The 25,684-nt window shown below is 49.6% G+C and overlaps 2 protein-coding genes across 11 annotated transcripts in view; one reads left to right on the top strand and one right to left on the bottom strand.

Moving 5' to 3' along the window:
- Nucleotides 1–11,943, bottom strand: part of PLEKHG5 (pleckstrin homology and RhoGEF domain containing G5) — a 134,673-nt gene extending 122,730 nt beyond the window's left edge. Inside the window, exons 1-10 of one of the 4 annotated variants that reach the window (XM_065575368.1) lie at nt 11,647–11,943; nt 10,986–11,208; nt 9,779–9,906; nt 8,570–8,708; nt 7,839–7,935; nt 6,931–7,028; nt 5,478–5,639; nt 4,909–5,203; nt 1,588–1,699; nt 787–964 (exon numbers count right to left, since the gene is read on the bottom strand). In XM_065575368.1, the coding sequence (XP_065431440.1) occupies nt 787–964; nt 1,588–1,699; nt 4,909–5,203; nt 5,478–5,639; nt 6,931–7,028; nt 7,839–7,935; nt 8,570–8,708; nt 9,779–9,906; nt 10,986–11,208; nt 11,647–11,943 (1,729 nt within the window). Of the gene's footprint in view, nt 1–786; nt 965–1,587; nt 1,700–4,908; nt 5,204–5,477; nt 5,640–6,930; nt 7,029–7,838; nt 7,955–8,569; nt 8,709–9,778; nt 9,907–10,985; nt 11,209–11,646 lie in introns of those variants that run through there. The other 3 variants (XM_065575369.1, XM_065575370.1, XM_008173703.4) reach the window with 3 other exon arrangements.
- A 116-nt stretch (nt 11,944–12,059) lies between these two features.
- On the top strand, nt 12,060–23,010 carry TAS1R1 (taste 1 receptor member 1). Of its 7 annotated transcripts, none has more exons than XM_065575378.1 (7): nt 12,060–12,180; nt 12,636–12,818; nt 15,995–16,301; nt 16,836–17,630; nt 18,606–18,818; nt 19,413–19,533; nt 21,078–23,010. In XM_065575378.1, exons 2-7 carry the CDS (start codon nt 12,670–12,672, stop codon nt 21,998–22,000), a joined length of 2,508 nt encoding a protein of 835 aa, XP_065431450.1. In that variant the 5' UTR covers nt 12,060–12,180; nt 12,636–12,669; the 3' UTR covers nt 22,001–23,010. The 7 variants fall into 7 exon arrangements, with proteins under 7 accessions (XP_065431450.1, XP_005287143.2, XP_042715051.2 ...); XM_005287086.4 differs by lacking the exon at nt 12,060–12,180 and adding an exon at nt 14,796–14,914 and having other exon boundaries at nt 12,678–12,818; XM_042859117.2 differs by lacking the exon at nt 12,060–12,180 and adding an exon at nt 14,796–14,914 and having other exon boundaries at nt 12,679–13,043.
- Nucleotides 23,011–25,684: the final 2,674 nt, after the last annotated feature.

The following is a 25,684-nucleotide window of genomic DNA, read 5'->3' as shown; positions in this document are numbered from 1 at the left end:
ATTAAAATAAAACTTTTGTAAAGAGAAAAATATGTGCACAAAGCAGTCAAGTTAAAGTTGCAGAGGAACTCTACTTTGCACTTCTGGACTGATTTTCCCTGTGTGACTTTAACATTGCTTCAACTGTTCGGAAACCCCCCCCCACAGTACACACACACACACACACTCCTTGTTTGTGGCTATGCTGCAGAGCTCCAGGGAACCCTGAATGCTCGTGATATAGAAAGCAACTGAGAATTGTTGCATCAAAACCAGACTTTTTTCAAATTAAGCAGAGATGAGTGCTCAGTGAGGATTAGGCCCATGGTAAAATTCAGACTTCAGGCGACTTTTGCTGTAGCCCTGTTCAGAGAAGCGTGCTTATTTTCCCCCCCTACAATAAGAACATTTTACCCCAATCCACACCGGTTGAGACAGCTGAATGGATTTGAGCACAACTTCCTGAAGTTGATCTTAAATATCTGAACCCGAAGGAAAATAATGCATCAACTTATGAATAAATGCAAAGAAGAGACTACAATGGAAACTGTTTTGCAACCTTAACTGTAGCTATTGCCACTAGTCACTAAGACAGAGGGCTCACAAACAAAGATTATAATGGAAAACAAAACCCGTAGAGAAGAAGCAGATGTTTATTCTTTTACTCTACTGCTATTTTTCAAGTTACCTTTGAAAGAGTGATTAAAACATTAAAACAGATGACTCCTTTATGCTGCAGACTCAACATATGATCAGAAGGGGCAATTTAGTTTAAGCAATGCTAAAGTCTGCCCGGGATTCACTCACCGAAGCCCAAGCAATCACAGACTGGTGTCTGTGTAAGCAAGACTGGCCCATCAGTCGGACATCTGACCTCATCCAATATCCTGCAGAGACCGACCCAGCTGGCATTTACTGAATACAGGATGTGTGTAGGAGCAACATCAGTGTGAATAACCCTGAGCGCAACCGCATTGAAAGGTACCTAGAAAATAAGCCCGGATCATTAGTTCAACTTGAATTTAGTTCTGAATTGCAATAGACACATAATTGTAGTTATTTCTGTCATCATTACTATATGCAGTGTTGTTGTAGCCATAACTGTACACAAACTGAAATCTGCTGTGCGCTGTGTACCTACCTACATTACTGACAACACAATACTATAATCACAAATGGCTGACCAAGAGACACGCAAAATACTTGCTATATACATTTCAGGGAGTGCTGGCATAAATGTTAGCCTGAGAGATATGTTTTACAAGTAGGTTATTACTGTTCCTAACATTCAGACAGGATCTTTTTGTTGACAGTTCCGTAAAACATTTAGAATATACATCTCTACCCCGATATAACGCTGTCCTCGGGAGCCAAAAAATCTTACCACGTTATAGGTGAAACCGCATTATATCGAACTTGCTTTGATCTGCCGGAGTGTGCAGCCCCGCCCCCCTGGAGCACTGCTTTACCGCGTTATATCCGAATTCATGTTATATCGGGTTGCATTATATCGGGGTAGAAGTGTAGTAATCTAGATTACTAACAATCAACCTTCTGAATCCAGTCATCAAAACAGCATCTTCAATTCTTTCAAAAAGCTTAAGTTACCTGATAGGGAACCAGACTGTGTAAAGGACGTACTGATCTTGTTTCCAGAGGCTGAAGCTGGCCAAGGTAACCTAACATTGCCATATCCCGGAGGATACTGCTATGGACCCGTCTGGAAAAATAAGCAAACAAATGATGCAGAGATGAAAAACTGTCACGCTCCAGTTCGAACATAAACACTTACTCAGACATTTCAGAATTTGCAGTGTGATACTTGTTATATTCAATATTTTAGAAGGTTTATTTTTAAATTTCTGTTGTTCAGACCTATTTAGAGCTATGTTTTATTAACCTGGTGGTTCTGAGATTCCACGGTTCAGTTGCAGGATGATGTTGTAAGGCTGCTTACTTTAGGCAGCAGTCACTTTTTAGATTCTGGCTCTCTTCTCCAGTCCTGATAGCCAGGAGACTTTTCCATTAGCCAATTGGGAGAAGAGAGTCACGCTTTATCAAACAGTTCTTTAATGAAGGTTTCTGTGGAGCCAAGTCAAACACCCATGCACATCTAGGGTGACCAGACAGCAAATGTGAAAAATTGGGATGGGGTGGGAGGGGGTAATAGGAGCCTATATAAGAAAAAGACTAAAAAAAATCGAGACTGTCCCTATAAAATCGAGACATCTGGTCACCCTATGCACATCCCCAATATCAGAGAAATGGGAAGCATGTGATAGGATGAGAGCCAAGGAGAGGCAGTTCCTGACGCAATCTTTAGATAAATATCGGCTATTCAAGTTTGCCCTTAAACCATGGTAGCTAAAAGGCATATTGAGAGGCTTCAGGGCTTCTTCCTGTCCACAGCTTTAAATACTCCTGAGGGAATTATGGGCTACTGCGTGTGTGCATAATTAATGAGCTGTACATATTTTTATGCAGAAAAAAGCTTCTGCCAAAATGTTGCTGCAGTTCTGCCTTTTGCCCACCCGAAGGTGCTGCAGCACAAGAACAGCAGCAGCTCCCAGCAGAAAATAACTTGTGCAGTTCTGCCTTTTGCCCACCAGAGGCCACTGTGACGATAGAACACAGCAGCAGCTCCTAGCCAGCTAGGGAAGAAAAAGAGCTCCCTTCGTCACAGCACCTGTCAGGCCAGGGTCAGACAGGGGCTCACAAGGGCTAGTGAGGGAGGACAGACTGGGGCAGGGACTGAATGGGAAGTGGAGGCACAGGGCCACAGGGGAGGACGGAGGTGCAGGGCCATATGGTGATGGGGGAAGGAGTGCAGAGCTACATAGGGACAGAAGGCAGCTGAGTGGGGGATACAGAAATACACTGGGATAGGGGAGGGGGTACAGAGACACAGAGAGCCATGGGAAGGGGGTGCAGGGCCACACGGGGATTGGGGCAGTGGGTGTCTGAATGGGGGTGGAGGAACACATGTGGACAGGGAGTGCAAGGACACATGGGGGTGCAAGGACACATGGGGACAAGGGCAATGTATCTGACTGAATGGGTGAAGCTAGGGGTCAGCCAGGGTCTGCATGGGGGAAGCTTCCTAACAATCTCTCCCCGCCTTGCCAAAAACCTGTTCCATACTTTTCCCACCCATACCCAACACCCAGGCTCCTTCCCAGCAATTTACTTCCCTCTCCCTCAGCTCCTCTGTTACCCCTGACTCCCCCGAGCCTTTGCACTGCTTCTGAGGGGTGCAGGTCTCCCGGCCCTGGCCGGCCATGGGCCATGTGCCCAGGCTGTTGCACAGGGGCGTCTCCTCCCCAGGCCCGGCTTAGGATCCAACGGGGCAGTGAGGGGGTGGGGCGGGGGTGGGGATTTGGGGAGGGATCTAATAGGGGGAGGAAGAGGGCGGAGTCGGGGCGGGGGCGCAAGAGCCCCTCCGGGCTCCGCCTGTGCGTCGGCGCGGAGGGCAAAATTGCTTGTTTGTCCAGTGTCCCGACCGAACATCAGTCGGGACGCGGGACAAACAAGCAAATATCGGGACAGTCCCGATAAAATCGGGACGTCTGGTCACCCTAGAGGGGGCTCAGGGCTGGGGCAGAGGGGTGGGGTGCAGGGGTGTGAGGGCTCCAGCTGAGGGTACAGGCTCTTTGGAGGGACCAGGGATGGAGGGGCTCAGGGCTGAGGGAGAGGGTTGGGGTGCAAGCTCTGGGGGGTTTGGGGTGCAGGCTGCCCCGGGGCTACAGCAAGGAGAGAGGACTCCCCCAGCTCTCTCCCCATAGCAGCACCTGGGCTGGGGGGGAAAGGCGCCCCTCCCTGTTGCGGCAGCTCCGGTGCTGGGGTCGCGAGATAGGCACCTCTCCCCTGGCTGCAGCAGGTCCAGGGCTGGGTTGGGATGCCCTTCCACGGCAGATCCTGGCCAGGGGGGTTCCCGGAGCGCCTGTGTGGCACTTAATAGGCTGCTATGCAGCTGCGCAGCTTACAGGGAACTTAGTACCGCATGGCTATTAAATAGTTTCAGCAAAGCAAAAGGCTTTACTTTGCCATAACTGCAGTCCTCTGTTAAATCACTAGCGAAGGGGTGATTGCCTTGTTCCAGATACACAAGGCTGCCATTCAGCCTTGCACTTCTCTCATGCACTGATAAGCAGAACAGGATCAAATATTTCAAAACAAGTTTTTCATCCAAAAATGGCTTTTGAAATGGACTTTTTGCACCAAAAAAAAAATTGGCAATACTGTCAATGTTTTCGTTTTTCATGAAAACAATTTAGTTTGATATTTTTCAAAATCAAACTATCAAAATTATTAGTAGTTATTCCAAGGTTTTAAATAACATTTTTGAAAAAAATATTAGAAAGTACACAAAAAGTGTGCCCACTTAATGGATTTTAAAACCAAAAGAGACCATTATGATAATCTAATCTGATCTGCATAAAACATGCCACAGAACCATGCCAATTAATTCTGCATGACAGCCACAACTTCTGTTTAAGCTATGGATAGCTAGAGAGATTCTAGTCTTGATTTAAAGATGTCAAGTGATGACAAATCCATCACATCCCTAGGTAAGTTGTTAGCATTGTTAATTATCCTCACTGTTAAAAATGTGGTATCTTGTCTGAATTTGTCTAGTGCCCATTTCCAACCACTGGGTTTTGTTATGCCTTTTTCCACCAGATTAAAGAGTCATCTACTATCAAATCTCTTCTCCATGTAGCTACTTTTGATGCTTCAACACTACGATGAGCGTGTCATACAAGTACCGGAACAGATACAAGTACGGCTCTGTGAAGGTAACATCAGATAGAGAGCTCTGCATTGTGCATTTACTTTCAAAATTTAGTAACTGTGAATGACACGCTGAAATGCAAACAAACTGCTGGAAACACACTACTCCATGGCACAAGCAGCGGCTTTTGTACTTACGCTTCACCAGCATTCCCTGCTCCAGGGAATTTTGGTTGTACGCACAGCAATTTATGTCCTGTAGTCGATGTTTGAAAGTCGCTTTCTCCTTCATACTGCTTCCAATCCTCCATTCCACTCACATCCATGCTCTTACACTTGCCCTGTAGTTTGCCTTTTGTATGTAGGCCAGCAGCAAGATTAATATATTCTGGGGTAAAGCGAGGCATATCCTTAAAGTCTTCCACGCTGATCTGAACAATGTGACTGGGTGCCAGCAGTCGAATGATATCTATCAGAAGCAGCAATCCAACACCTTTGGGAATGGGGGGAGGGAGAGAGAACACACAGTTTGCAGAAGGTAGTGCAGTCACACCAGGTAAGCATCTTGCAGATCTGAACCTTGGTTATTAGAGACTCAGGAGTGTCTCTCAATGGTTGTTAGAGACGTACAATAAACTCACACAGAATTAGAGTCATATTTCACAGTCTCAGAATAGTTACAAAATGTGTATCATGGCATGTATACTGTTAAGATATAGCATTAATCTTCTAATGCATCTCCAAAGATTAGATGTATGCTGGTTTACCTTTCACCCATCCCATTGTATTGATGACCAAAGGCAGTTCTTTCTTGTAGGAGTTAAACACATACTTCACTGTGTCGATATATCTTTCTGTATCCTGATCACAACTAGTTTCTCCATAGTACACCATTTTACGTGGCATTCGCTGATGAGTGAATGGTGGACCTGAAAAAAGGCACACTGAAGATTAACAGTAAATACTTGGGAGTTTCAGTAATTCAAAGAAAGCGGCCATAAAGAGTTAGCAAAACCCCCAAAACTCCTGAAGCACACATGCTCAATCCCTTTCTGTACTGATGGAAGTTCTTCCTCCTCAATTTGTATCCAGTTGTTTCACCTTTTTTGGAAAGGCTTGTACTTTAAGATTTTCTCCACTTGCTCCAATGAACCCTTCCTCTGCCCTGCAGATCATTTCCTTTCAATTCTGAGTATACAGTCAAAGCCAATCAGTCTCAATGTCTGAGTGTCAGAAACCTGATAAATCCACTAATGTGGTATGGAACTATACAATTCTTAAACGTATGAGTTTATCAATTTATTTAGATTAACTACTATTCTAGAAGACAATTTGAGCAGGGTAGCAGTTTTTGGTCAGGAAGTAAAAAAGGAACACTAAATTGGAACAACAAAAGGACTGTGTGCATTACAATTTAGTAGTGTAAATACATTAGTTTTTTCCCTCCATGATGACAGAGCAGCCCAAGGCAAACAGCTGATCCAAAAACTAGACCACACCATTTGGTGGCTGGGAACCTCTTTGGAAACACCCAAGGCCATAACTACTAACAGGTTTTCTACTTATGATTTTTCAAAACTTACAATATTCTTCCCTTTTTTCCCCACCCCAAGCTTAACAAATTTACAATTTAAAACCAGGGTGAGAAGTTAAAAAAAAAAAGTTTCAAACACAAGCCCCAGTAAGTTCTAGGGCCTTTTACCTTTAAAAATGCATACTTCTTTGACCCACATCTCTATCTGCATATCTCAAAAACATTAATAAACTTATCCTAAAGTTTCAGTGAGGTATGCAAGTATTATTCCCACTTTCACAGATGGAGAACTGAAGCAGAGAGATTAAATGATTTGCCCAAGGTGTCATGTGAAGTCTGTGGCAGAGAGTGAAAACTAACTCAGGTCTGCTATATCCCAGGCCAACAGCATATAGAAAAGATCACCCTCGCCACCCACTCCCATAAAATATGTAAAAACCAAGAAGGGAGAATAACTTGCCTGGTAGTTCTGATTTCCTAGAGATAGCACCTTGGAGGATTTCACTCCCGGGTCTTAGCTCCTTACCACAAGATTGGCAGGCCTCCTTCACTTACAATGTTTTTTGAACTGTGAGTAGAGTTAATATGGTTCTGTTAAGACACAGGAGTGAGAATCCTGCACAGTACCTTTAGAGAATAAATATATTTATATATTTCTGGTGATGAGAATATAGCAAAATACATACCAAGACATGGCTCTGACACATTAATTAAGGAGACACATCCAGGTGGTGTAAACTCCATCTGTCCCAGATCACATTCCAAATATTCAACACAAGGAAGGCTACAATAAAAGAATAAAGATATTTTAAGATGCACTGCATATTAGCATGTGTAAATAAAACAGAACAACATTTCACTTAGAATATATCTGGAAAAGAATCCAATTCTGATAGCCTTAAACACAATGAGAATCTCAGACACTGAATAAGATCACTAGCTTTCTGCCTCCTCTCTCTATTTGACAGACTGTAATGGTCAGGCAATGACAAACTGTAACTAGGGCTCCGTGTGTGTCACGGAGGTCATGGAAGTCACAGATTCCATTACTTTCTGCAACCTCCGTGACTTCTGCAGCATTCGGCGTGTGCTGGGTGGTCCTGGGGACAGCCACACCAGCCACTGCTCGGGCAGCCCCTGGCAGCAGCCGCAGTCCACTGGCCCCAGGCACCCCTAGATGTTTCCCCTCCTTCCCCCTGAACAGCCGCCCCCGCAGTTTTAGTCACAGGTATAAGTCATGGACAGGTCACAGGCTGTGAATATTTGTTGATTGCCTGTGACCTGTCCATGACTTTTACTAAAACTATCTTTGTAGTTTTAACTATAACCAACTACAACACTAGGCAAAATGCGTGGTCTGGACCAACGACAGCCCAATACCATTCCAGTCTTGAGCAGAGAGACTGCCAATCAATGCCAAATTGCACAAGTGGTACACACAGATGGGGACTGCCAATAAACCATTTTTACTTCATGTTAATTTTCAAAAATATCCAAATCCCCAGTCATTATTTATAAATAATCCTATCAATTTTTCTTGCCCAGATCATAGAAGATTTGAAAATTTGAGTCTTATAGGATTAAAAAAACTCACTGATTCAGCAACAGGTTAATGAGATATCTGTTAAAAGTTGATTTCCCAATACTTTTTGGGCCACACACCAGAATGACAGGACAACCATCATCTTCCTCTGGAAAAACAAACATACCCTGAAATGGACCATTACTATAAATTAATCTCATGCATCCTACTCCACAAAAGTTGACAAAAATTTAATCTCAAGAGCTGAGCATTTTCATTGAAAGATCAGTTTACATAACATGGGCTTATATTTGCACTTTGGAACCAGAACTAGATAGTTTTGTTTAAAGGTGAGGAGGGTATTTACATTTATAAGCACAAACTAAAAAGCCTTCTAAGAGGGTAGACTTCAACACCTGGGCACAAAACCAGCCTTGCAAAATTCTACTTGCCTACGGGAAATTATTTTGGGGCGTGGATGGACAAAAACTGATTTCTCCCCTACCAAATCATCATAAAGGCACATTAGTTTTGGTGGCAGATCAGCACGGCAGCAAAAAGCCTTATGGGTCATATAAACACTCCCTCCTCCCCCTCTAAGTACCTCAAAATAAGGTAACTCACACTCCGTTTGGTTCAGAAACTCTAAAAAGGCTTGAAATTTGACCCAACCTTTTCACTATTGTCAGGGCATGGTTTCACAAGGATGAACTTAAGAAACAAACTCTGAGAAAGAAGCTTTTGCTCCCTTTAGATCATTGCAAAATGTAACATATTCAGTTCCATCAATTTAAGATACTCACCACAACACGCTTGTATTAACTCTTCAATTGCTGAAACTGAACTCTCTGACAAAAGCAGGCCACTTTCAGGATCACGTTTCCCAATACCAGTAGAAGCTAGAGCTGCATCTTCTGGTGTGAAGCAAGAACCACTTTGTCTCTACAGATCAGCAAGCATATAACAGAGAAAGGTTTTAGCAAATTCATAACACACCAAATACAAAATAACTCCAGAATAACTCCTATTGTCTTATTTGACTGGACAGTGGTACCAGCACAGAATGATTTAGTCACATTAATTGTCTTCTCTGTTCTAGTTCTACAGAAGTCTTAAGTCCAGGTGATAGGAAGGAAGTGCTAGGAACAAGGTCTCATCTTCACTGACGTTCTAACCCCTACTTATTACAGCAAATGGCACCTTATAAATACCACAGACAGATATGTCTAAAATGGGGAGAATGATACCTCCTTTATAAAGCACTTGAAGATCTACTGACGAAAAACTCTATAAGAGCTAGGTATTATTATATACAGGTCTACAGCATGCAGACCATTGTAATCCATGGGAAACCAGCCTTATAATTCAAAGGCCTGGCAGCACACCCGAAAGTCACATGACAGACATAGGAAAAGGACATGATTGGAACATGAAACAAGGTGCTCTGGAAACAATAATGGGGCTGGGCCAGTCAAGTGGAGCTGCCACCAACTGCAGACAGAACAGGAAACACCAGAGGGCTGGGGAGTGTGGGGAGAAACGTATGGGAAGACACTAGCAAGAAAGTGACTGCAACAAAGGACTAAGAAGGATAAGAGGGAGTGAAGTTCTGGCAAAGGATAGATCCATGCATCATATATATATAAAAGAATGAATTACAACTAATTTACATTGTTATAATTCCATCACTGATTCAGTAATAGGCTAATGAAATATCAATAAATGTTGACTTTTAATGACTACATACATGATTCAAGCTTTGGTCTTATGGTAAATAACTAGAATACCTCTATGGAACTGTACCCCCTTACTTCACAATTCCTGGAAATTAGTCTGAATTTTATACACATGACGCATGCTGTTTTTCTGACCCACATTTTTATTGCTCCATACACAATTTATCTTCTCCTGAAGCCAAGCAAATTTTTCTTCCTCATAAAACAATTCCCATAGGGTAAGATTGAACAAATGCAAGATTTCCATTAAGTAACGAAATGGAAGATGCATTTCACCTTTACTCTGAAGATATGGGAGAACTCTGGGTGATTAAGAATGAATCTTGTAACCGAAGTATCCAGACCATCCAACAGCACCACAGAACATAAAGGGGCAAAATTTTTCATCAGTTTTATTCTAGCATCTGCAAGATGACAACAGTTAGTCTTAAAACACTATATTTCACACAAAGTAGAATTCAAGTCCAAAACTGATACAATGAACAAATACTTTTTACATTATCTGACCTTCTTAATACCTGTGAGGTAGGTATCACCTCCATTTGACAAATGTGGAAAGAGAAGCAAACCTCTTATGTGATTTGCCAAGAAGTCAGTGATGTGCAGAATTAGAATTCATGAGTTCCTATTTTCCAGTCCTGTACTTGAAGAAATAAAACTACAGAGCTCCATGGAAAATGAGGAAGTATATTAGTACTCTAAAGCAAGGCAATAAACAACACTCAGTCATTTTCATTGCCATGCAAAAGTTATAAAGGCAATCTTGAGAGTTTGCCAGTGACTACGTTTACAACTATAGACCAAATATTTGTGTGTGTGAATGTAGTGTGGGAAAGATGATGGCTGGATGGCCGTAAAGATTGTAGTACCCACTGGACAGACACAGCATGAAACACACCTCTCCCCTTAGTCCAGGTGACCTTTTAGGATCACCTAGTCTGACCTCTTATATAAAAGAGGCCCTAGAACTTCAACCAGTGATTCCTGCTTCCAGCTCAACAACTTGTGATTGAATAAAGCACATCTTTTAGAAAATCATCCAGTCTTGATTTAAGAACTGCCAGCAATAGAAAATTTACTACAGCATTTGGTAATCTGTACCAATGGTTAACTACCCTCACTATTAAAAATTTGATTCTAATGGGAAGTTATTCTGCTTTGCCTCTAGAGAAACAGTCAGAAAACGCATCAGCAGCAATAGTGGTGATGAGGACATGTAGCTAGACTGGGACCACCCTACGTCATTTCACAGAGGCCACTGAATCATGTCAGGTGAAGATGACTTTTGATCACAACTCTAGTCTGCATTCAGAATGGTGACACAAAGATAAAAGACTTATCTCACTACAAGGTCTCTGGAATTCTTCAGTCTGCCCCAAAGCAATTGGTTAAGGGCAGCCCTACATGCAACCAGCCCTAATGGCTCTTTACACCCCCAAATAGCAGACTCCCCACCCAAGCACACTGGTCAGCCCATGCTCACCACGTGGCACATGATGGGCTCTGAGCATCGCCCTGGCTGATATCCTCATCTCCTTCTTGGATTGCTCCAGCGTCTCGTAGGACACTGCTTCGATGGTCAGGGCACAGTGGGTCTGAGGGGAGAAGAGGTCGTAGGAAGGCTGATCCTGAGTGATGGTAAATCCAAACACTTGGACTGCACCATAGAGGCAGGTCAGGCGACATTTCCCAGTGAAGGTCAGCTTCTGTGGTGGGGAAACAGGAGATGAGATACTGACCACGGTTGAACACCAGGGCGGTGCTAGACAGGCAAGGGAGAGACAGCCGCTGCCATGGCAGATCACACACGGGAGATGCTGGGTTCTCCCTCCCAGGTGCCACCCAGCCCCCGCCCCCATCCCTGCTCCCGCACTTGCCTAAGGCCCAAAGCCACCGCGGATCTTCACCGCCCCCACCACCAGCCGCCCCCTCCCGCATCCCCGCCTGCCCCCCCCCCGCACCAGCCGCCCCGCGTCCCCGCCTGCCCCCCCCAGCCATCCCCCCACCCGCGTCCCCGCCTGCCCCGCCCCCCACCGGCCATGCCCCCACCCGCGTCCCCGCCTGCCCCCTCCCCCACCAGCCACCCCACGTCCCCGCCTGCCCCGCCCCCCACCGGCCGCGTCCCCGGGCGCCCCCCGCCAAACCTGGTCGTGCGGCAAGACCAACACCACGGCGCCCTCCGTGGCCTCCACCGCGGCGAGGGTGCGCGCTGCCGGGGCCGCCTCCCCGCCGCCCCCCGGGCCCGGCGCCTGCAGCAGCCCCGAGCGCACGAAGGAGGCGGCGTATTCCCGCCACGCGTCCCGGCCGGGCCGCTCCCGCCACTTCCGGGCCGCAGCGCCCGAGCCGGGGCCTCCCTGCCGGCGGCCGCGGGCCAGGCGCTTCCGCGGAGGCTGCGCCCGGCGGGCCGGGGGGAAGCGGCGGAGAATAGGCGGCCTGGGCATGGCGGCCTCCAGGGCAACTCTCGCGAGAAGCGGGAGGGACTCACGGGATCGCGCGAGACCCGACTCAAGCGCCCACACCGGAGGGGGGGGGGCGTTATCGCGAGATCTGCCTGGAACAGCGCGTGGTGTGGGGCCACACTGAGGCTCGAGGCCGAGGGCGGGACGCAGCGAGAGCGGCTCCGGCTAACGCGGGGCCTCGGGCCCACTGCAGGGCGGGCCACGCAGCGACCCGGCGGGGTCTGTGACACGGGGCCCGCAACCCTCCCTCTCCCCCCCCCGTGGGGTCCGTGACACGGAGCCCGCAACCCCCCCCGCTCCCCCCCGTGGGGTCCGTGACACGGAGCCCGCAACCCCCCCCGCTCCCCCCCGTGGGGTCCGTGACACGGGGCCCGCAACCCCCCCTGCCCCCCCCCGTGGGGTCCGTGACACGGGGCCCGCAACCCTTCCTCCCACCGCCCCCTGTGGGGTCCGTGACACGGTGCCTGCAATCCCCCCCCCCCCGTGGGGTCCGTGACACGGGGCCCGCAACCCTTCCTCCCACCGCCCCCTGTGGGGTCCGTGACACGGTGCCCGCAACCCTCTCTTCCCCCCCCCCCCGTGGGGTCCGTGACACGGTGCCCACGCACACACACCTCCCAGACCCCATAGACCCCTTCCCTGGCCTGTGGCACGAGGCTTGTGTTTGTGCCTAGGCTACTCCTTGACCCAACTCAATGGAGCCACAAGATGTGCAGCTATGCTAGGGGAAAGGTCAAGGCTGGGCCCAGCAAGGCGAGGCCTAGTGCCGGTCATACTGAACTCCACTCCATCCTGCTCTACACCAGTGGGTCTCAACCTTTGTTCGTTAGCGCCCCCTTAACAAATTTCAAATGGAGGTACGGACACCTTTGGAAATCTATTGACTGTATCTATTCTTGAATTCTGTTCAGCAAGTTTTCAGTCTAAATCTTTCACAGACCTCTTAGACGTAGTCCATGGACCAGAGACAGAACCACTGCTCAAACCTAGAGCCAGAGGAGGACACCACTATGACATGAAGAGCTCTCTGGGCTCTTCCCTGCACCTGCTCATTAGTGCACAAAGTCTCCAGCACAGGGACGGTCTGTACTGATGTGTCTTGTATGTTGTAGGAACCAAGAAAAAAAATGGCCCAGCTGCACGCTTTCCCCTCCTCAGCCTGCACTTCCCCTTATCTGCTCTTCCTCAAAGTCCATCCCAAAAGGGGAACTTATCCACAAGCATCTGTTAGACCTGTCACAAACCCTAAAGCTCATGGTCAATGACCAGCACTTATTATTTGTCAAGTGCTGGCAGTGAACGTGGCCCCTTACCCAGAAAGTTTACAATCTAGAGCAGTGATTCTCAAACTTTTTTTCCCGTGGACCACTTGAAAATTGCTGAGGGTGTCAGGGGACTACTTAATGATCTTTCCAAATGTTGTTTGTACTGTTAGCTAACTATTGTAAAGCGCTTTGGATAAAAGTGCTACATAAAAAAACTTAATAATTAACTTTTTGTGTTCTACAAATAAAAGCACACAACTCATATTTTAATATCAGTACGTAGTCTTACCTTTCTAATGCGATGGATGTGCCCTGTCCCCCACCGCAGCAGCCCTGAGGTGGGTCTGGAAAGGAGGGGGGGTCTTTCCCCTGTCATAGCAGCCACAGAGCTGAGGTTGGGAAGGAAGGCCGTCTCTCCCCGGCAGCTGAAGCCCTGGAGCTGGGGAAAGTTGCCTCTTTTTCTGGCTGCCCCAACCCTGCATGTCCCAAATTCCCCCACCCCCTCTCCCACCTACCCCCAATTTCCCCCAAGGCCACTACCTCACCTTACATGTGCGTCTTCTCTAGGGTCCAGGCACCTAATTAGTGGAGCCATGCCTGCGGGACTCCACTAATTAGGTGGGTGGCCCTTCATTTTCTTGTGTGCGGCCACCCAGGTGTGCACCTTAGAGGGAACTATCCGTGGACCACCTGAATGGAGCTTGCGGACCACAGTTTGAGAATCTCTCATCTAAAGTATACACATACCATATAGAGGAGGACACACTTATCATGGTAATTTATCTTTTATTACCTTTGTGAGCCTCGCTGAAGAAGTAGTTTATTAGCAGAGATTCTGATGTATATCACACACTGGCTTTTTTCTCTTCTCCCTCCCTATTACATGTAGAACATAGTGCAACATATATAGTAGTTATATCAAAACACTTCTAAATGCCCATAACAAAAGCCCCACACAGCCCACTGTACTTCCTAAAACACTCCAACACCTGTGACCCTTGTTGAATGAAACTATAAAATAACTAACAGAGTGTCCTGTGGCACCTTTAAGACTAACAGATGTGTTGGAGCATAAGCTTTTGTGGGTGACTACCCACTTCGTCAGACGCATGTACATATCAAATAACTGTTTGGTTTAAAGTGAGGGGGAGGTGGGAGAGAACTACCCTAGAGAGAGTATCCTCCATGAAGATCATGACCTAGTTAATTCATGCCATTTCCACTGACCACAGGGTCTGGGCTCACCTGCAGAATATCACAATAGATAAATCCCTGGTTGGTTTGTTGTTTTTACCTCAAAGCAAAACTTCCTCCCTTCCTGGGAAAGTGTGAAGTCCTAGTTCCTGGGTACATGTTGTATCTGTGGCATTTGCATAGGCTGTCTATGTAAATAGTCCAAGGTACTTCAGGGTCTGAGAGTCTAGCATTGTCTGAGAGGCAGTAAGTGTCCATTATATGCTTCCCAGCCCCTTCTCCAGAGAGCTCTGTACCAACAGCATGATGCTTTCTCCTCCATTCATTTTATATTTGTATCTCTTGGCTCCATGTTATTGGGCTTTCATATGCCAGAACATGGAGCCTTCTTCTGAATTCAGCATGGACGGGGATTACACGATTGCAGGATTTTTCCGATTGCATAGCTACTCAACAACAGTGAAATCTAGACCAGAAGTTGACATATGTGACAGGTAAGTGAGAAGGTTAGGGCTTGGGGCTGCAACAAATACTATGTATCAGTACCTAGATACTACAGTCAGTGTGGCTACGCAGGGGGTAGGCTGTAATTACTGCTTAACATTCTGTCCAGTATTATCTCATTGCTTCCTTGTGCTCACGGTCTGTCTGCTAGATCCACCTGGTGCCTCTCATCTTATCCTTAGATTTTAAAGTGTTGGAGCAGGGCCCATTCTGTGTTTGTACAGCAGCTAGTACAGTGGGGCTTCTGCAACCCAATACAAACAATAACAATAATAATACAGTGACCAGAGGTTTAGAAATGCTGTTAGCCTAGATTAGACATACACAAAGAAGGAAATCATATTTAGTAGGAATAGAAACAGGAGGCGAAACAAGCAAGAAAAAGAAGTAGAACAACAAGTAGGAAAGCAGATATGGGACAAAAAGACCCACGGCAAATAGACAGGAAGCTGCAACAGAGACGACGCATGGTGGGCTGGGAGTTGGGGCATGCAGGGGCTCACCTCTCATTAATAAAATGACAATAGTCCAAAATATCACAGCTTAGTTGGTGTGACTGCGGCCATTACAGAAGAAAATCTCTGCTACAGCCAAGATCCACTCTGTGCCATCAGAGATCTGGGGAGATGCAGGTGGTTTCTCCTCTTGTGCCACCTGAGCAGGAGAAAGGGAGCAGAGCAGGGCAGTGAATCTGCCCCATAGGATAGTGCATAAGGGGTTGCTGATTAGGAGAGGGGCAATGGGGATTTGAACTAATAGGTAAGATCTGATGTGTGTTGTGCAAAAATAAATAGCGGCAACCTCAGTGTAACCGTACAAAAAGAAAGATACTTGTGCTGCTGGTCTCCTCATGAATCCCCCATGAGCCATAGTACACGTAGCAGAGGGGGCACAGACAGGTGAAGTGATTTGTCTCAGGTCACCCAGTGTGTCAGCATTAGAACTTCAGGCTGCCTGGCTCTTGGACCACATTGTTGTTATGCCAGGTGTTGCCCAGGGTGCATCTCCAAGATTCAGTGAAGCCTTCACATCTCTCTCTTGCCTCTACAATAACACCTATATTTCTGCAGCGCGGCCTCTGTAAACAGCCATGGCTACCACCTGTTCCAAGCCATGAGATTCGCCATCGAGAAGATAAACAACTCCAGCAGCCTCCTCCCCAATGTCACTTTGGGCTACGAGATCTACAACACATGCTCAGAATCTGCCAACATGTACGCAACACTGAGTATCCTTGCCCAGAGCAGGCAGCACCACGTGGAAGTGCTCAGCAACTTCACACACTACCAGCCCAAGGCCGTGGCTTTGATAGGGCCAGACAGCAGCCAATTTACCCTCACCACCGCAGCTATCCTGAGCATCCTCCTTATGCCAGAGGTAATCAGTAGCTTGTCTGGAGCAATGCTAAATATATTGGAAGCAGTACGGTCTGTGGCAGGGTCAAACACAGGAGCTGATTGGGGTAATCCTGATTAATCAGAAGAAGGGCAGGGAGTGGGCTTGTGGTTTGGGGTGGAGGTGGCTGGAGGATCAGTGCTCCGAGCAGGTGATGTGACCCCTATGGTCCTTTGCGGCACGTGGGACTCAGTCTCGGTGTGACTCCAGCAGAGGTTAGGCTCATTCCTAGCGCTGAGAACGACATGCAGCCATGCTGCTTACTTGGTTGTTTTTTCAATGTGTGTTGCTGCAGCCACCACGTCCATGTGCCCTCCAAATACCAGTCCCCTCACGCCCACAAGAGTCACGGCTGATGCTGGTTCCTCCTGCCGGTATCGCTGCTCGATGCCAATCGCCCCCCCTCCTCCTCGGGTAATCACTGCTCAGCACTGACCTCCACACGGTACCAGTGCCCATCCTCTCTGTGCAATTTCCCAGCTGGAGACACATCCTTTCCCTCATTCCCTTTTGCAGATTAGTTACGAAGCCTCCAACGAGATGCTGAGCCTGAAGCGTGCCTACCCCTCGTTCCTGCGCACCATCCCCAGCGACAGGCTGCAGGTCGAGGCTGTGGTGCTGCTGCTGCAGGAGTTCGGGTGGAACTGGATTGCGATGGTGGGCAGTGATGATGCCTATGGCAGGAATGGGATAAAGACCCTGCAAGAGGTGGTGGCTAAGCATGACATCTGTGCTGCCTACCAAGGAATCATCCCCACGAAGGGGGGCGCCAGCAGCCCAGAGCTGAAGAGGATGGTTAGAGTCCTTGTGAGGACCGGGGTCAATGTCACCGTCGTCTTCTCCAATGTGGACAGTGCTAAAGCCTTGTTTGACATGGTGGTTCAGGAGAATGTGACGGAGAAGGTGTGGCTGGGCACTGAGGCATGGTCTCTAGCCTCGGAAGTCTGGAGCATCCCCGGCATCCACAGAATCGGCACCGTGATTGGGTTGTCAGTCAAGCAGGCAAAGCTTCCAGGATTGGAGGAATTTGAATCTGCCCATGTGAGTTCAGAGAAAAGTAATGTAGCCACGTGTGCCCCTGATTTGGGTGCTGACGGGAGGGGTGGCGGGAGCAGCAGTAAGGAGAGCACCAGCCAAGGCTGCAATCAGATCTGCACAAGGTGCCACTCACTCACTTCAGCACCCCAGACGTTTGACATTTGGACCTCCTTTAACGTGTATTCGGCAGTCTTTGCTGTGGCCCACGGCCTGCACCACTTGCTGGGTTGCTGCTCGGGAGCGTGCAGCAAGGACAAAGTCTATCCCTGGCAGGTGAGTGGGTCACGGGGAAAGGCCCCCCTCTCTCTTGTACAGGAGCGAGAGTCTCCTTGTCGGGGGCAGCCTGAGCTCAGGGCAGGTGTGACTATGCTATAGTCAGAGCAGGGGGCTGGAAGTAGAAAGGAGCAGAAGTATAAGTATCTAGCAGGATGAGCAGGTGCCCACCAGCTCCAAGCTCTACCTGCAAGCTGCACGCCGTCAAAGCACCAATAAGGTTTCAAGGCTGGTGAATTGAGTCCCAGAACAGGCCAGCACTGCCCTGCCAATGGGCCTTACCCTGCTCTGGAGAGACCATCTCTAATCAGAAGAGAGGATGGATAGTAGCTGGGGGCCTCGGACACCTGGGTTCAATACCCTGCTTTCCTATAGACACCGTGTGCCCTTGGGATGCCACTTACGGTAAAATTTTCAAAAGCTCCTAAGTGAGTTAGACGCCTCCATCTCTTGAAAGGCAATGAGACTTAAAAAGAAGAACAGGAGGACTTGTGGCACCTTAGAGACTAACAAATTTATTAGAGCATAAGCTTTCGTGGACTACAGCCCACTTCTTCGGATGCATATAGAATGGAACATGTTCCATTCTATATGCATCCGAAGAAGTGGGCTGTAGTCCACGAAAGCTTATGCTCTAATAAATTTGTTAGTCTCTAAGGTGCCACAAGTCCTCCTGTTCTTCTTTTTGCGGATACAGACTAACACGGCTGTTACTCTGAAATGAGACTTAGGCATTTTTGAAAAATATACTACTAGTCTCTGTGCCTCAGTTCTCCATCTGTAACATGGGCATAACAGGACTGCTCTGCTTCCGGGTGGTGGGGGAATTCATGAGAAAGAGAGAGCAGCAAAGACATGGACACTCCCACTCTGTTAAGGCTCTAATCTATCCCTGACTGGGGTCTTTGCCCAAGCGGCTGAAGCTGCATGTGGGAATCTTGGGTCTTTTCTGTCTGTGGCTTTTTTGTTTTCCAGCTCCTGGAAAAAATCAAGCAGGTGAATTTCACTCTGCAGAAGAGCCAGGTGCATTTTGATACCAATGGGGATCCCCTGACAGGCTACGACCTTGTCGTGTGGAAGTGGACTGGCCAGACCTGGTCTTTTGATGTATTTGGGTCTTACGTCCAAAACCCAGACAGACTGAACATTGGCCAGGATGGATTCCTCTGGCATACAAAGGATAATCAGGTACCACAGCATCTGAGCTGCATGCTGGGAAAGGAGTGGCCTCAGGAGGGTAGGGCAGTAGCACCAAACAGGGATTTTCTTAGCATTACAAACAAAAACAACCTCCCCTTATTCCTGAAACTTGACCCTGCATAAAGCTTTGTGTCCCAGGGCTTGGGAGAGCAGACTCCTCCAGGCCGGGAGGGGCCCGCCTCACCACTTCTTCTGCGCTGAGTCACATTTTCTGGTCATAGTCAGGTCGGCTGCATCTCCACAGGTCTTTCCCATAGCAGGGTGAAGCTGGGGCACTCAGCATCTCAGGGTGTAGGCTCTGTAACAATCGGGGCTGGTGCTCCTGCTTGCATCTTAATTTTCAGAAAAATCTCTCTCAGGAAGAATCACCCCAGGCATGGCCTTGTGCTGCTCCCACCCGCAGTCCTGACCCCTTTCCTGGACATTAAGGTGCCTGGAAATATACGGAACAGCCCTGTGGTGAGCAGCCTGTGCCAGTCCCAGGAACTCAGCTTTGCTCAGTCTGTGCTGTTTCCTAGCTGGCCCTAGCTGTGATGGGGGCTTGCTCTTGGCAGCCCTGACCCTTGCTGTGCTTTCATCTAGGTGCCTGTGTCAACTTGTTCAAAGGTCTGTGTAAAAGGAGAGAAGAGGATGCAGGTGGGGCTTCACCAATGCTGCTTTGACTGCGTGGCCTGCCCCACAGGAACCTTCCTGAACAGCAGTGGTCAGTAGTCATAGGGGTCACAGCCAGGGCAAGCTGGTTAATCTTGTCCTGCCATTCCTGTGTTCCTATCCTATGCACCTGGCTCCATGCTCGTCTTGTACACGCTTACTCCAGCCCTTCTCTATGCTCCTTACTTTCTCCTTCTCCTCCATCCTGGCTGCAGCAGTTTCCTCTTCTCCTCCTCCCATTCCCTTTCCCCTCCTCTTGCGGAGCCTGGTGACTAGCGTTTGAGATGCAAATGGCCCAGTGCAGCTTGCTCTCTGACTTCTCCATTTGTATAGCTCTCAGAAGGGCTGCAGTGCTGTGGGTATGTAAATACCGGGTCTCCCCCCCCACCGCGAGTGCTGGCTCCAGTGCACTCCTGGCTGGTGCTGGGAAGCTGTGGTTTCAGATGGGTTGCTGGGAATCAGATGAACAGGTGAGCTGAAGCTGCAGCTGCCTGACTCCTCTCACTGTGAGCTTTGGGTAGGGGAAGCAGGTGTGACAGCTGCTGCCTGTCCTGGGAGGAAGATCCTGCCCACTGTTGTCTTTGTCCCGTTGGCGAGGCAGGCAGGCAGACAGACAAACCCAGAAAGAATGAACAGCACCAGGTGGCAATAAATATCAGGGCGGAATTTGGTTAGTGGCAAGTCGATGGTGCTGGAAGCGATATGAAAATGCTTGGATGCTGGGGGCCAGGTGGTGCCCAGGGCTGACTGCAGGATTAGCTCATCCCCGCTGTGCCAGCCCCAAATACAAACCTATGGCAAGAGGATGTCTTCGACCCCTTTACTCTCGCTCAGTAGACGCCAGCAGACTCCATGTCCCACTAGAGCATGAGCTTTGGGCAACCGCCAACAGTGGAGAGCTTCAGGGGTAAGTTACTCAGTGTCCTGGCTGGGTGAACACCTCAGCATCCAACCTGCAGGTGGAGGAGAGAGCAGCTGCTGCAGACATGCCAGCCTCTGTGGGGCTGTTGCATCTGCTGGAGCCCTCATCACATGTTCCCCCACCCAGACTGGCTGCATGAGCTGTGTACTTTACCCCTACCAGGACTCCAGGTGGTCTGTAAGCCTTAGTTCACCCAGGTAAGCCAACAGAAGCTACTGCCCCTGACTAAGCTAGGGGGAGCCATGCTGAGGGAGGCCACTCTGTAGCCCAGAGTTCTCCCATTCTAATTCCTTTCCATATCCTGCCACAGACACCCCAGTGGTCTCAGAGAACCATTAACAGCACCAGAATTGCACTCACTCACTCTAGGGCTGAGGCCTTTGGGTTTGTCACCTTTTATACTGTCTCACTGAACCTTGTTTGGAGGTGGTGCACATTGATCCCAGGTCATTAAAGACCCTAACACACTTTACATAAGGGCTGGGTTATCCCCAGCCTCTGTGCTCCACCCCAGAGGCAGCTGCATCCCAATGGTGGGTGATCCCTGTACGCAGCTTGTTCAGTGTTTTGGGATCCTTTCAGGCATGAGGTGCTATAAGAAGGCAGATCATTATTACCATAACCAGTGTGGTGTGTGAGCAGCATCTCAGCTCCTCCATTCCCTTCCTCTGCAGACCTCTACAATTGCCAGCCCTGTGGGACAGATCAGTGGGCCCCAGTGGGGAGTGAAATCTGCTTCAATCGGACCATCGAATTCCTGTCCTGGGCCGACCCCGTCTCCTGGGCCCTGCTGACTGGCATCACCCTGCTGCTGCTGCTGCTGGCAGGGACAGCTGCCCTCTTTGCCCAGAACCTCACCACGCCAGTGGTCAAGTCGGCAGGCGGGAGAATGTGCTTCCTCATGCTGGGCGCTCTGATCTGTGCCTGCTGCAGCCTCTACTGCTACTTTGGGGAGCCCACCTGGCACACGTGCCTGCTGAGGCTGCCCGTCTTCTCCATCAGCTTCACCATTTGCCTCTCGTGCATTGCAACCCGTGCCTTCCAGATCATCTGCATCTTCAAACTGGCTTCTAAATGGCCTGCCTTCTATAGAGCCTGGATGAGGCACAATGGACCAAACCTGTTCATCGGAGCCTGCACAGCCGGCCAGCTGGTGATGTGCCTGGTCTTGCTCAGCACCAATCCCTCAGTGCCTAGGAAGGACTACAAGACGTTTGTGACGCTGATCATCTTCCAGTGCTCGGAAGATGACGCTGTTTGGGTACTACTCTACAACATATTGCTCAGTATCTGCTGCTTTGTCATCAGCTACATGGGGAAGGACCTGCCTGAGAACTACAACGAGGCCAAGTGCATCACCTGCAGCCTGCTTATCAACTTTGTCTGCTTCATCTGCTTTCTCACCACCTATGTCTTCTACCAGGGCGAGTACCTGGCGGCCATCACCGTGCTGTCCAACCTGACCACCCTCTCCGGGATCTTTGGAGGCTACTTCCTCCCCAAAGGCTACATCATCCTCTTCCGAGCAGAGCTCAACACCACTGAGCACTTCCAGATGTCTATCCAGAGTTACACCACGAAGAAGAGCTCGGACTGAGCCCACGGGCAGGGGAGCAGGGACACCTTGGGGTTTATATGGGGTGGGTGGGGGGAGGTCCCTCACAGCTATTGATCTCTGTGCTCTCAGCCTCCCAACATGGGGGAAGAGGGTGTGAGAGATGTGTGCAGGGAGCTGCAGGGGGGCTCTATTGGGAGTTGGGGATAAGATGGGGGTGCAGAGGGGTGGAGAGAGATGAGCTCAGGTCTGTGACTGCCTGCTGGGCTGTGAGGTGAGAGTAGCTGTGTGGGAATGGGGGGGGGGGGTAATGAGCAACATGCCCTGCAGGGGGCACATGGGAGGACGCTGGCCACATGGGGCCAGTGCTGTGGGAGGTGGCAGCAAGAACAGGATCGACAGGAGCTCCCCCGTTTCAGTTAGAACCTGGGCTCAGGGCCTTGCCTCACTCCCAGCCAGCCTGTGGGGTGAGGGACAACTCAGCCCATGCTCTTCGTCTTCCCTGCGAGTGGACGGGCGGCCCTGTGACAGGGCTGCATGCAGGGGCCTGTGCAGGGCCCGGAGGTGGTGACCCCATAGCCTGGAGGGGGGGAGGGAGTTTAGGGGCAGAGCAGCGAGGTCAGCCCAGGGCAGTAACACTTTGCTGTCCCCTTTGCGGCTCCCCCCACCTCCAGCCCTCCAAGGGACAGTGCTTCCCAGAGCCCCATCCACACCGGTCCTGCTGCCAACTCCAGGGCTGCACTTCGTATGAGCTAGTGCACATCCTTAGCCTGGCTCTACGGCTCCAGCATTTCAGGAGCACTGACTCCCACTGCTATCCCCTGCCTGGCATCCTCATAGCCGTAAGATTGCAGTGCTGCATGCCACCCGCCCAGTTCCAGCCTAAGTTGCAGATCACAGACCTGGAGACAGCAGCAGGTCCCAGGGGGGCCACATCCTCCAAGACCAGACTGCTGTAGGATATGGGGACTGGAATGGAAAAGAGGCACAAAACCAGATGGCACAAGTCATTCTACAGTACTGTGTCCTGGCTATTAAACACCTACCCCCAAGAGAGATCTGGGCTTCTCTTTTCTCCCTACTAAACGGATGGAACGCCCAGTGAGCGGGGCTGGGTGGGGAACGGAATCCCCATGAGCCCAGCACCTCGGAACAGGAGGCTCTTGAAGATTTGCTCATGCCCCTGGAACTGAGTGGCTGATGGTCTCTCAGGCTGGTTACCCGAGAGACGTGAGAACAGCTTCCTGGGAGGCTCAGGCCATTGACTTTGTCAGCTCAAGGTGGAAAGGGAGAGGCTGAGCACCCTGGCCAGCCTAGGATAAAAACGCCCCTTTTCTCTCGGGTGCTGATGTGGGCAGAGAGCGCAGGTGCAGCTGTGCCTATGTAGCGCTCCTCGTGTAGACTAGCCCTGAGTCACTTGGTGACTTGATAATCCTTTACTACCTTTCCAGATGGGCCTGATAATTGAACAGGGCTACTTGGCCCCAGCCCGTAAAGGGGGCCGAATACCTGTTACACAACCACAAACAGGAAGCACTGTGCACACACCCATATACAAACATTGCACACACTCCTCCCACACACTATACTATGTAGAGGGGCACTCGCTCGGCCCTAGGGGGTTGTGAACAGGCACTTGCCTTCCCATCTTTGTCATCCAACCACCCCCTTCAGTAGAACGACTCCCCTTCCTCCTACAGGCTCAGTGAAGTCAGACTAGTTAATACCTGAGGGAAAATTTGCAGGGAACCACTAGTGCTGGTGCTTCCCCCTTAGAGTCGGTAAGGAGCTGATAACCTAGGACACTGCTGCTGGAGAAGCTGTGACACTTAGCTCCTGACCCCTATGGCCAGTGAAAATCCTGTGGCTGTTATGGGGGAGAGTGGAGAAGGAATCAGTGTGCACCCAATTCCCATTGAGCAAGATCACAATCTGCCTCCCTAACCCTGCAACAGTTTCATTTGAGCCTGGGATTCTTTTTCACTTCCTCTCTGGAACTCTGGTGTTACACTGCTGTCTGTCTGGCTCTGCCGCCCCAGAGGTGGCTGCACTTCTGTGCAAGGTGAAGTGATCTGTGTACACCCCTTGCAGGGTGTCGTGAAACTTTCTGGGCTCATATTTATAAAGGGCTTGGAAATGCTAGAGATGTGCAGTGGCATCACTACCCATGCCTACCTTCTTTACCATCATTATCCTGTGGATTACTGTAGAGCCGAGAGACCCAGCCCAGAGCAGGGCCCCGCTGTGCAGCACACCAAGAGGCAGCCTCTGCCCCCAAAGCACTTACACTCTAAAGAGACTAGACAGGAAGGCTGCTGGGGAGGCGGAGGCACAGTGCTGGGTTCTTACATCACCACCACGCTGCGGCGCTTCCTCCCATTTTCTGGAGCACGTTCACTGTCTTTTCCTGTGAAAAATCCTGGACTGGAAACTGGTTTATTCTGACACACACAGTCATCTGGCTTCATGGGAAGTGCCGTGCGGGTGGTAACCTCTGAACTGAGGGGAGCAGGGTGTGGCCACTTTGTTTGCACTCTGAGTGCGGTGGAGAGCTCAGCGGGGTGGGACACTGAGGGATGCAGACTCCCATACTGCTGCCAAGTGCCCCTGGTAGCCCCTTTTCCTGGAAACAGGATCTTCCCGGGGGCTTTGGGATTCCTCACAGGTGGGGGAATGTGGGGAAGCCCAGGGGGAGAGCGGTGCTGTGATCCATGGTTTCCATCCATTTCAGCAGGGTTGTTCAGGCACTGGGGAAGCCCATGTGCTGTGCATCTCCAAGGAAATCATCCTGCATAATGCTCGTTATCCAGGGATCCCAAAGCACTATTCACTGGTACGGACATCATCATGCTCCCTCTTTGACAGATGGAGGTTGAGGGACAAAAAGGAGAGAGACAGGCCCCAGGTCAGAGTCAAATGTCAGGTTGCCCGAGGGCCAGGCCAGTGCCCTCTGCACTAGACCACACTGCCTCGAGACAGGATGGCACGAATGAAAGAGGGGGGGAGCACCTGCTATGTCCAGCTCGCTATTCATGTCCCAGGACGCGGGCTCTTCTTGACTCTCTAGCTGGACTAGTACCTGCTCCTCTCTAAACATCATTATCACGCCGTTGGGCCCTGCAAGTGGAGAAACAGACACACTCACTCCCTGGCACCAGATGGAGGCAGGATGGGGATCATTAGCCTCTGACAAACAGAAAGTCATTTCCATGTAAACATGAAGATGAAACTCTCCCTGCAGCACCAGGGATGAGTTGGCGCCTGCTGGCTAACGAGCATCAGAACCGTTTACAGAGCTCTGCTCATGGCAGCGTCTGGCTGCTCTCACCAAGGCATTTGCAAGAATCCTTCTGTGGTGGTTCCTTCCATGCTGGGTCCCCAGACTTGTGCCCTGTTGTTCAACGTGACATGAATCTGTCACAGATTTTGACACTGCAGAAGGTATGGCAGCTGGATGGCTTGGGCCAAATACAGCCAGCAGGGCTCTGCACGGAGGGGCCAAGTGCAGTCTATGGTGACTCCTGGTCCCAGCATGCAATGCAGCCTTGCTGCTTGGATAGCACCTCTGGACTTGTTTCACCATTGCCATGCACCTTGTGTCGTCATACACACCAACGCAAAGGGAACATAAAAAGCTACCATTCCAATATGGCACCATTCCACCCTTGACGCTGGTGTAACGACCACACAAGCTTCAGGTCTCCTTCTCCCTCAATGACAGTCTTG

Source organism: Chrysemys picta, chromosome 21 (assembly GCF_011386835.1).
Source record: "Chrysemys picta bellii isolate R12L10 chromosome 21, ASM1138683v2, whole genome shotgun sequence".
Taxonomy (NCBI): Eukaryota; Metazoa; Chordata; order Testudines; family Emydidae; genus Chrysemys; species Chrysemys picta.
This window is presented reverse-complemented; position numbering and strand designations above follow the sequence as displayed.

Coding starts and splice junctions, on each gene's coding strand:
- TAS1R1 (XM_065575376.1), top strand. CDS start 14,682: ATGCTTCCCAGCCCCTTCTCCAGAGAGCTCTGTACCAACAGCATGATG. Junction 17,631..18,605: donor ACAAAGTCTATCCCTGGCAG/GTGAGTGGGTCA, acceptor TTTGTTTTCCAG/CTCCTGGAAAAAATCAAGCA. Junction 19,534..21,077: donor AACCTTCCTGAACAGCAGTG/GTCAGTAGTCAT, acceptor CTTCCTCTGCAG/ACCTCTACAATTGCCAGCCC.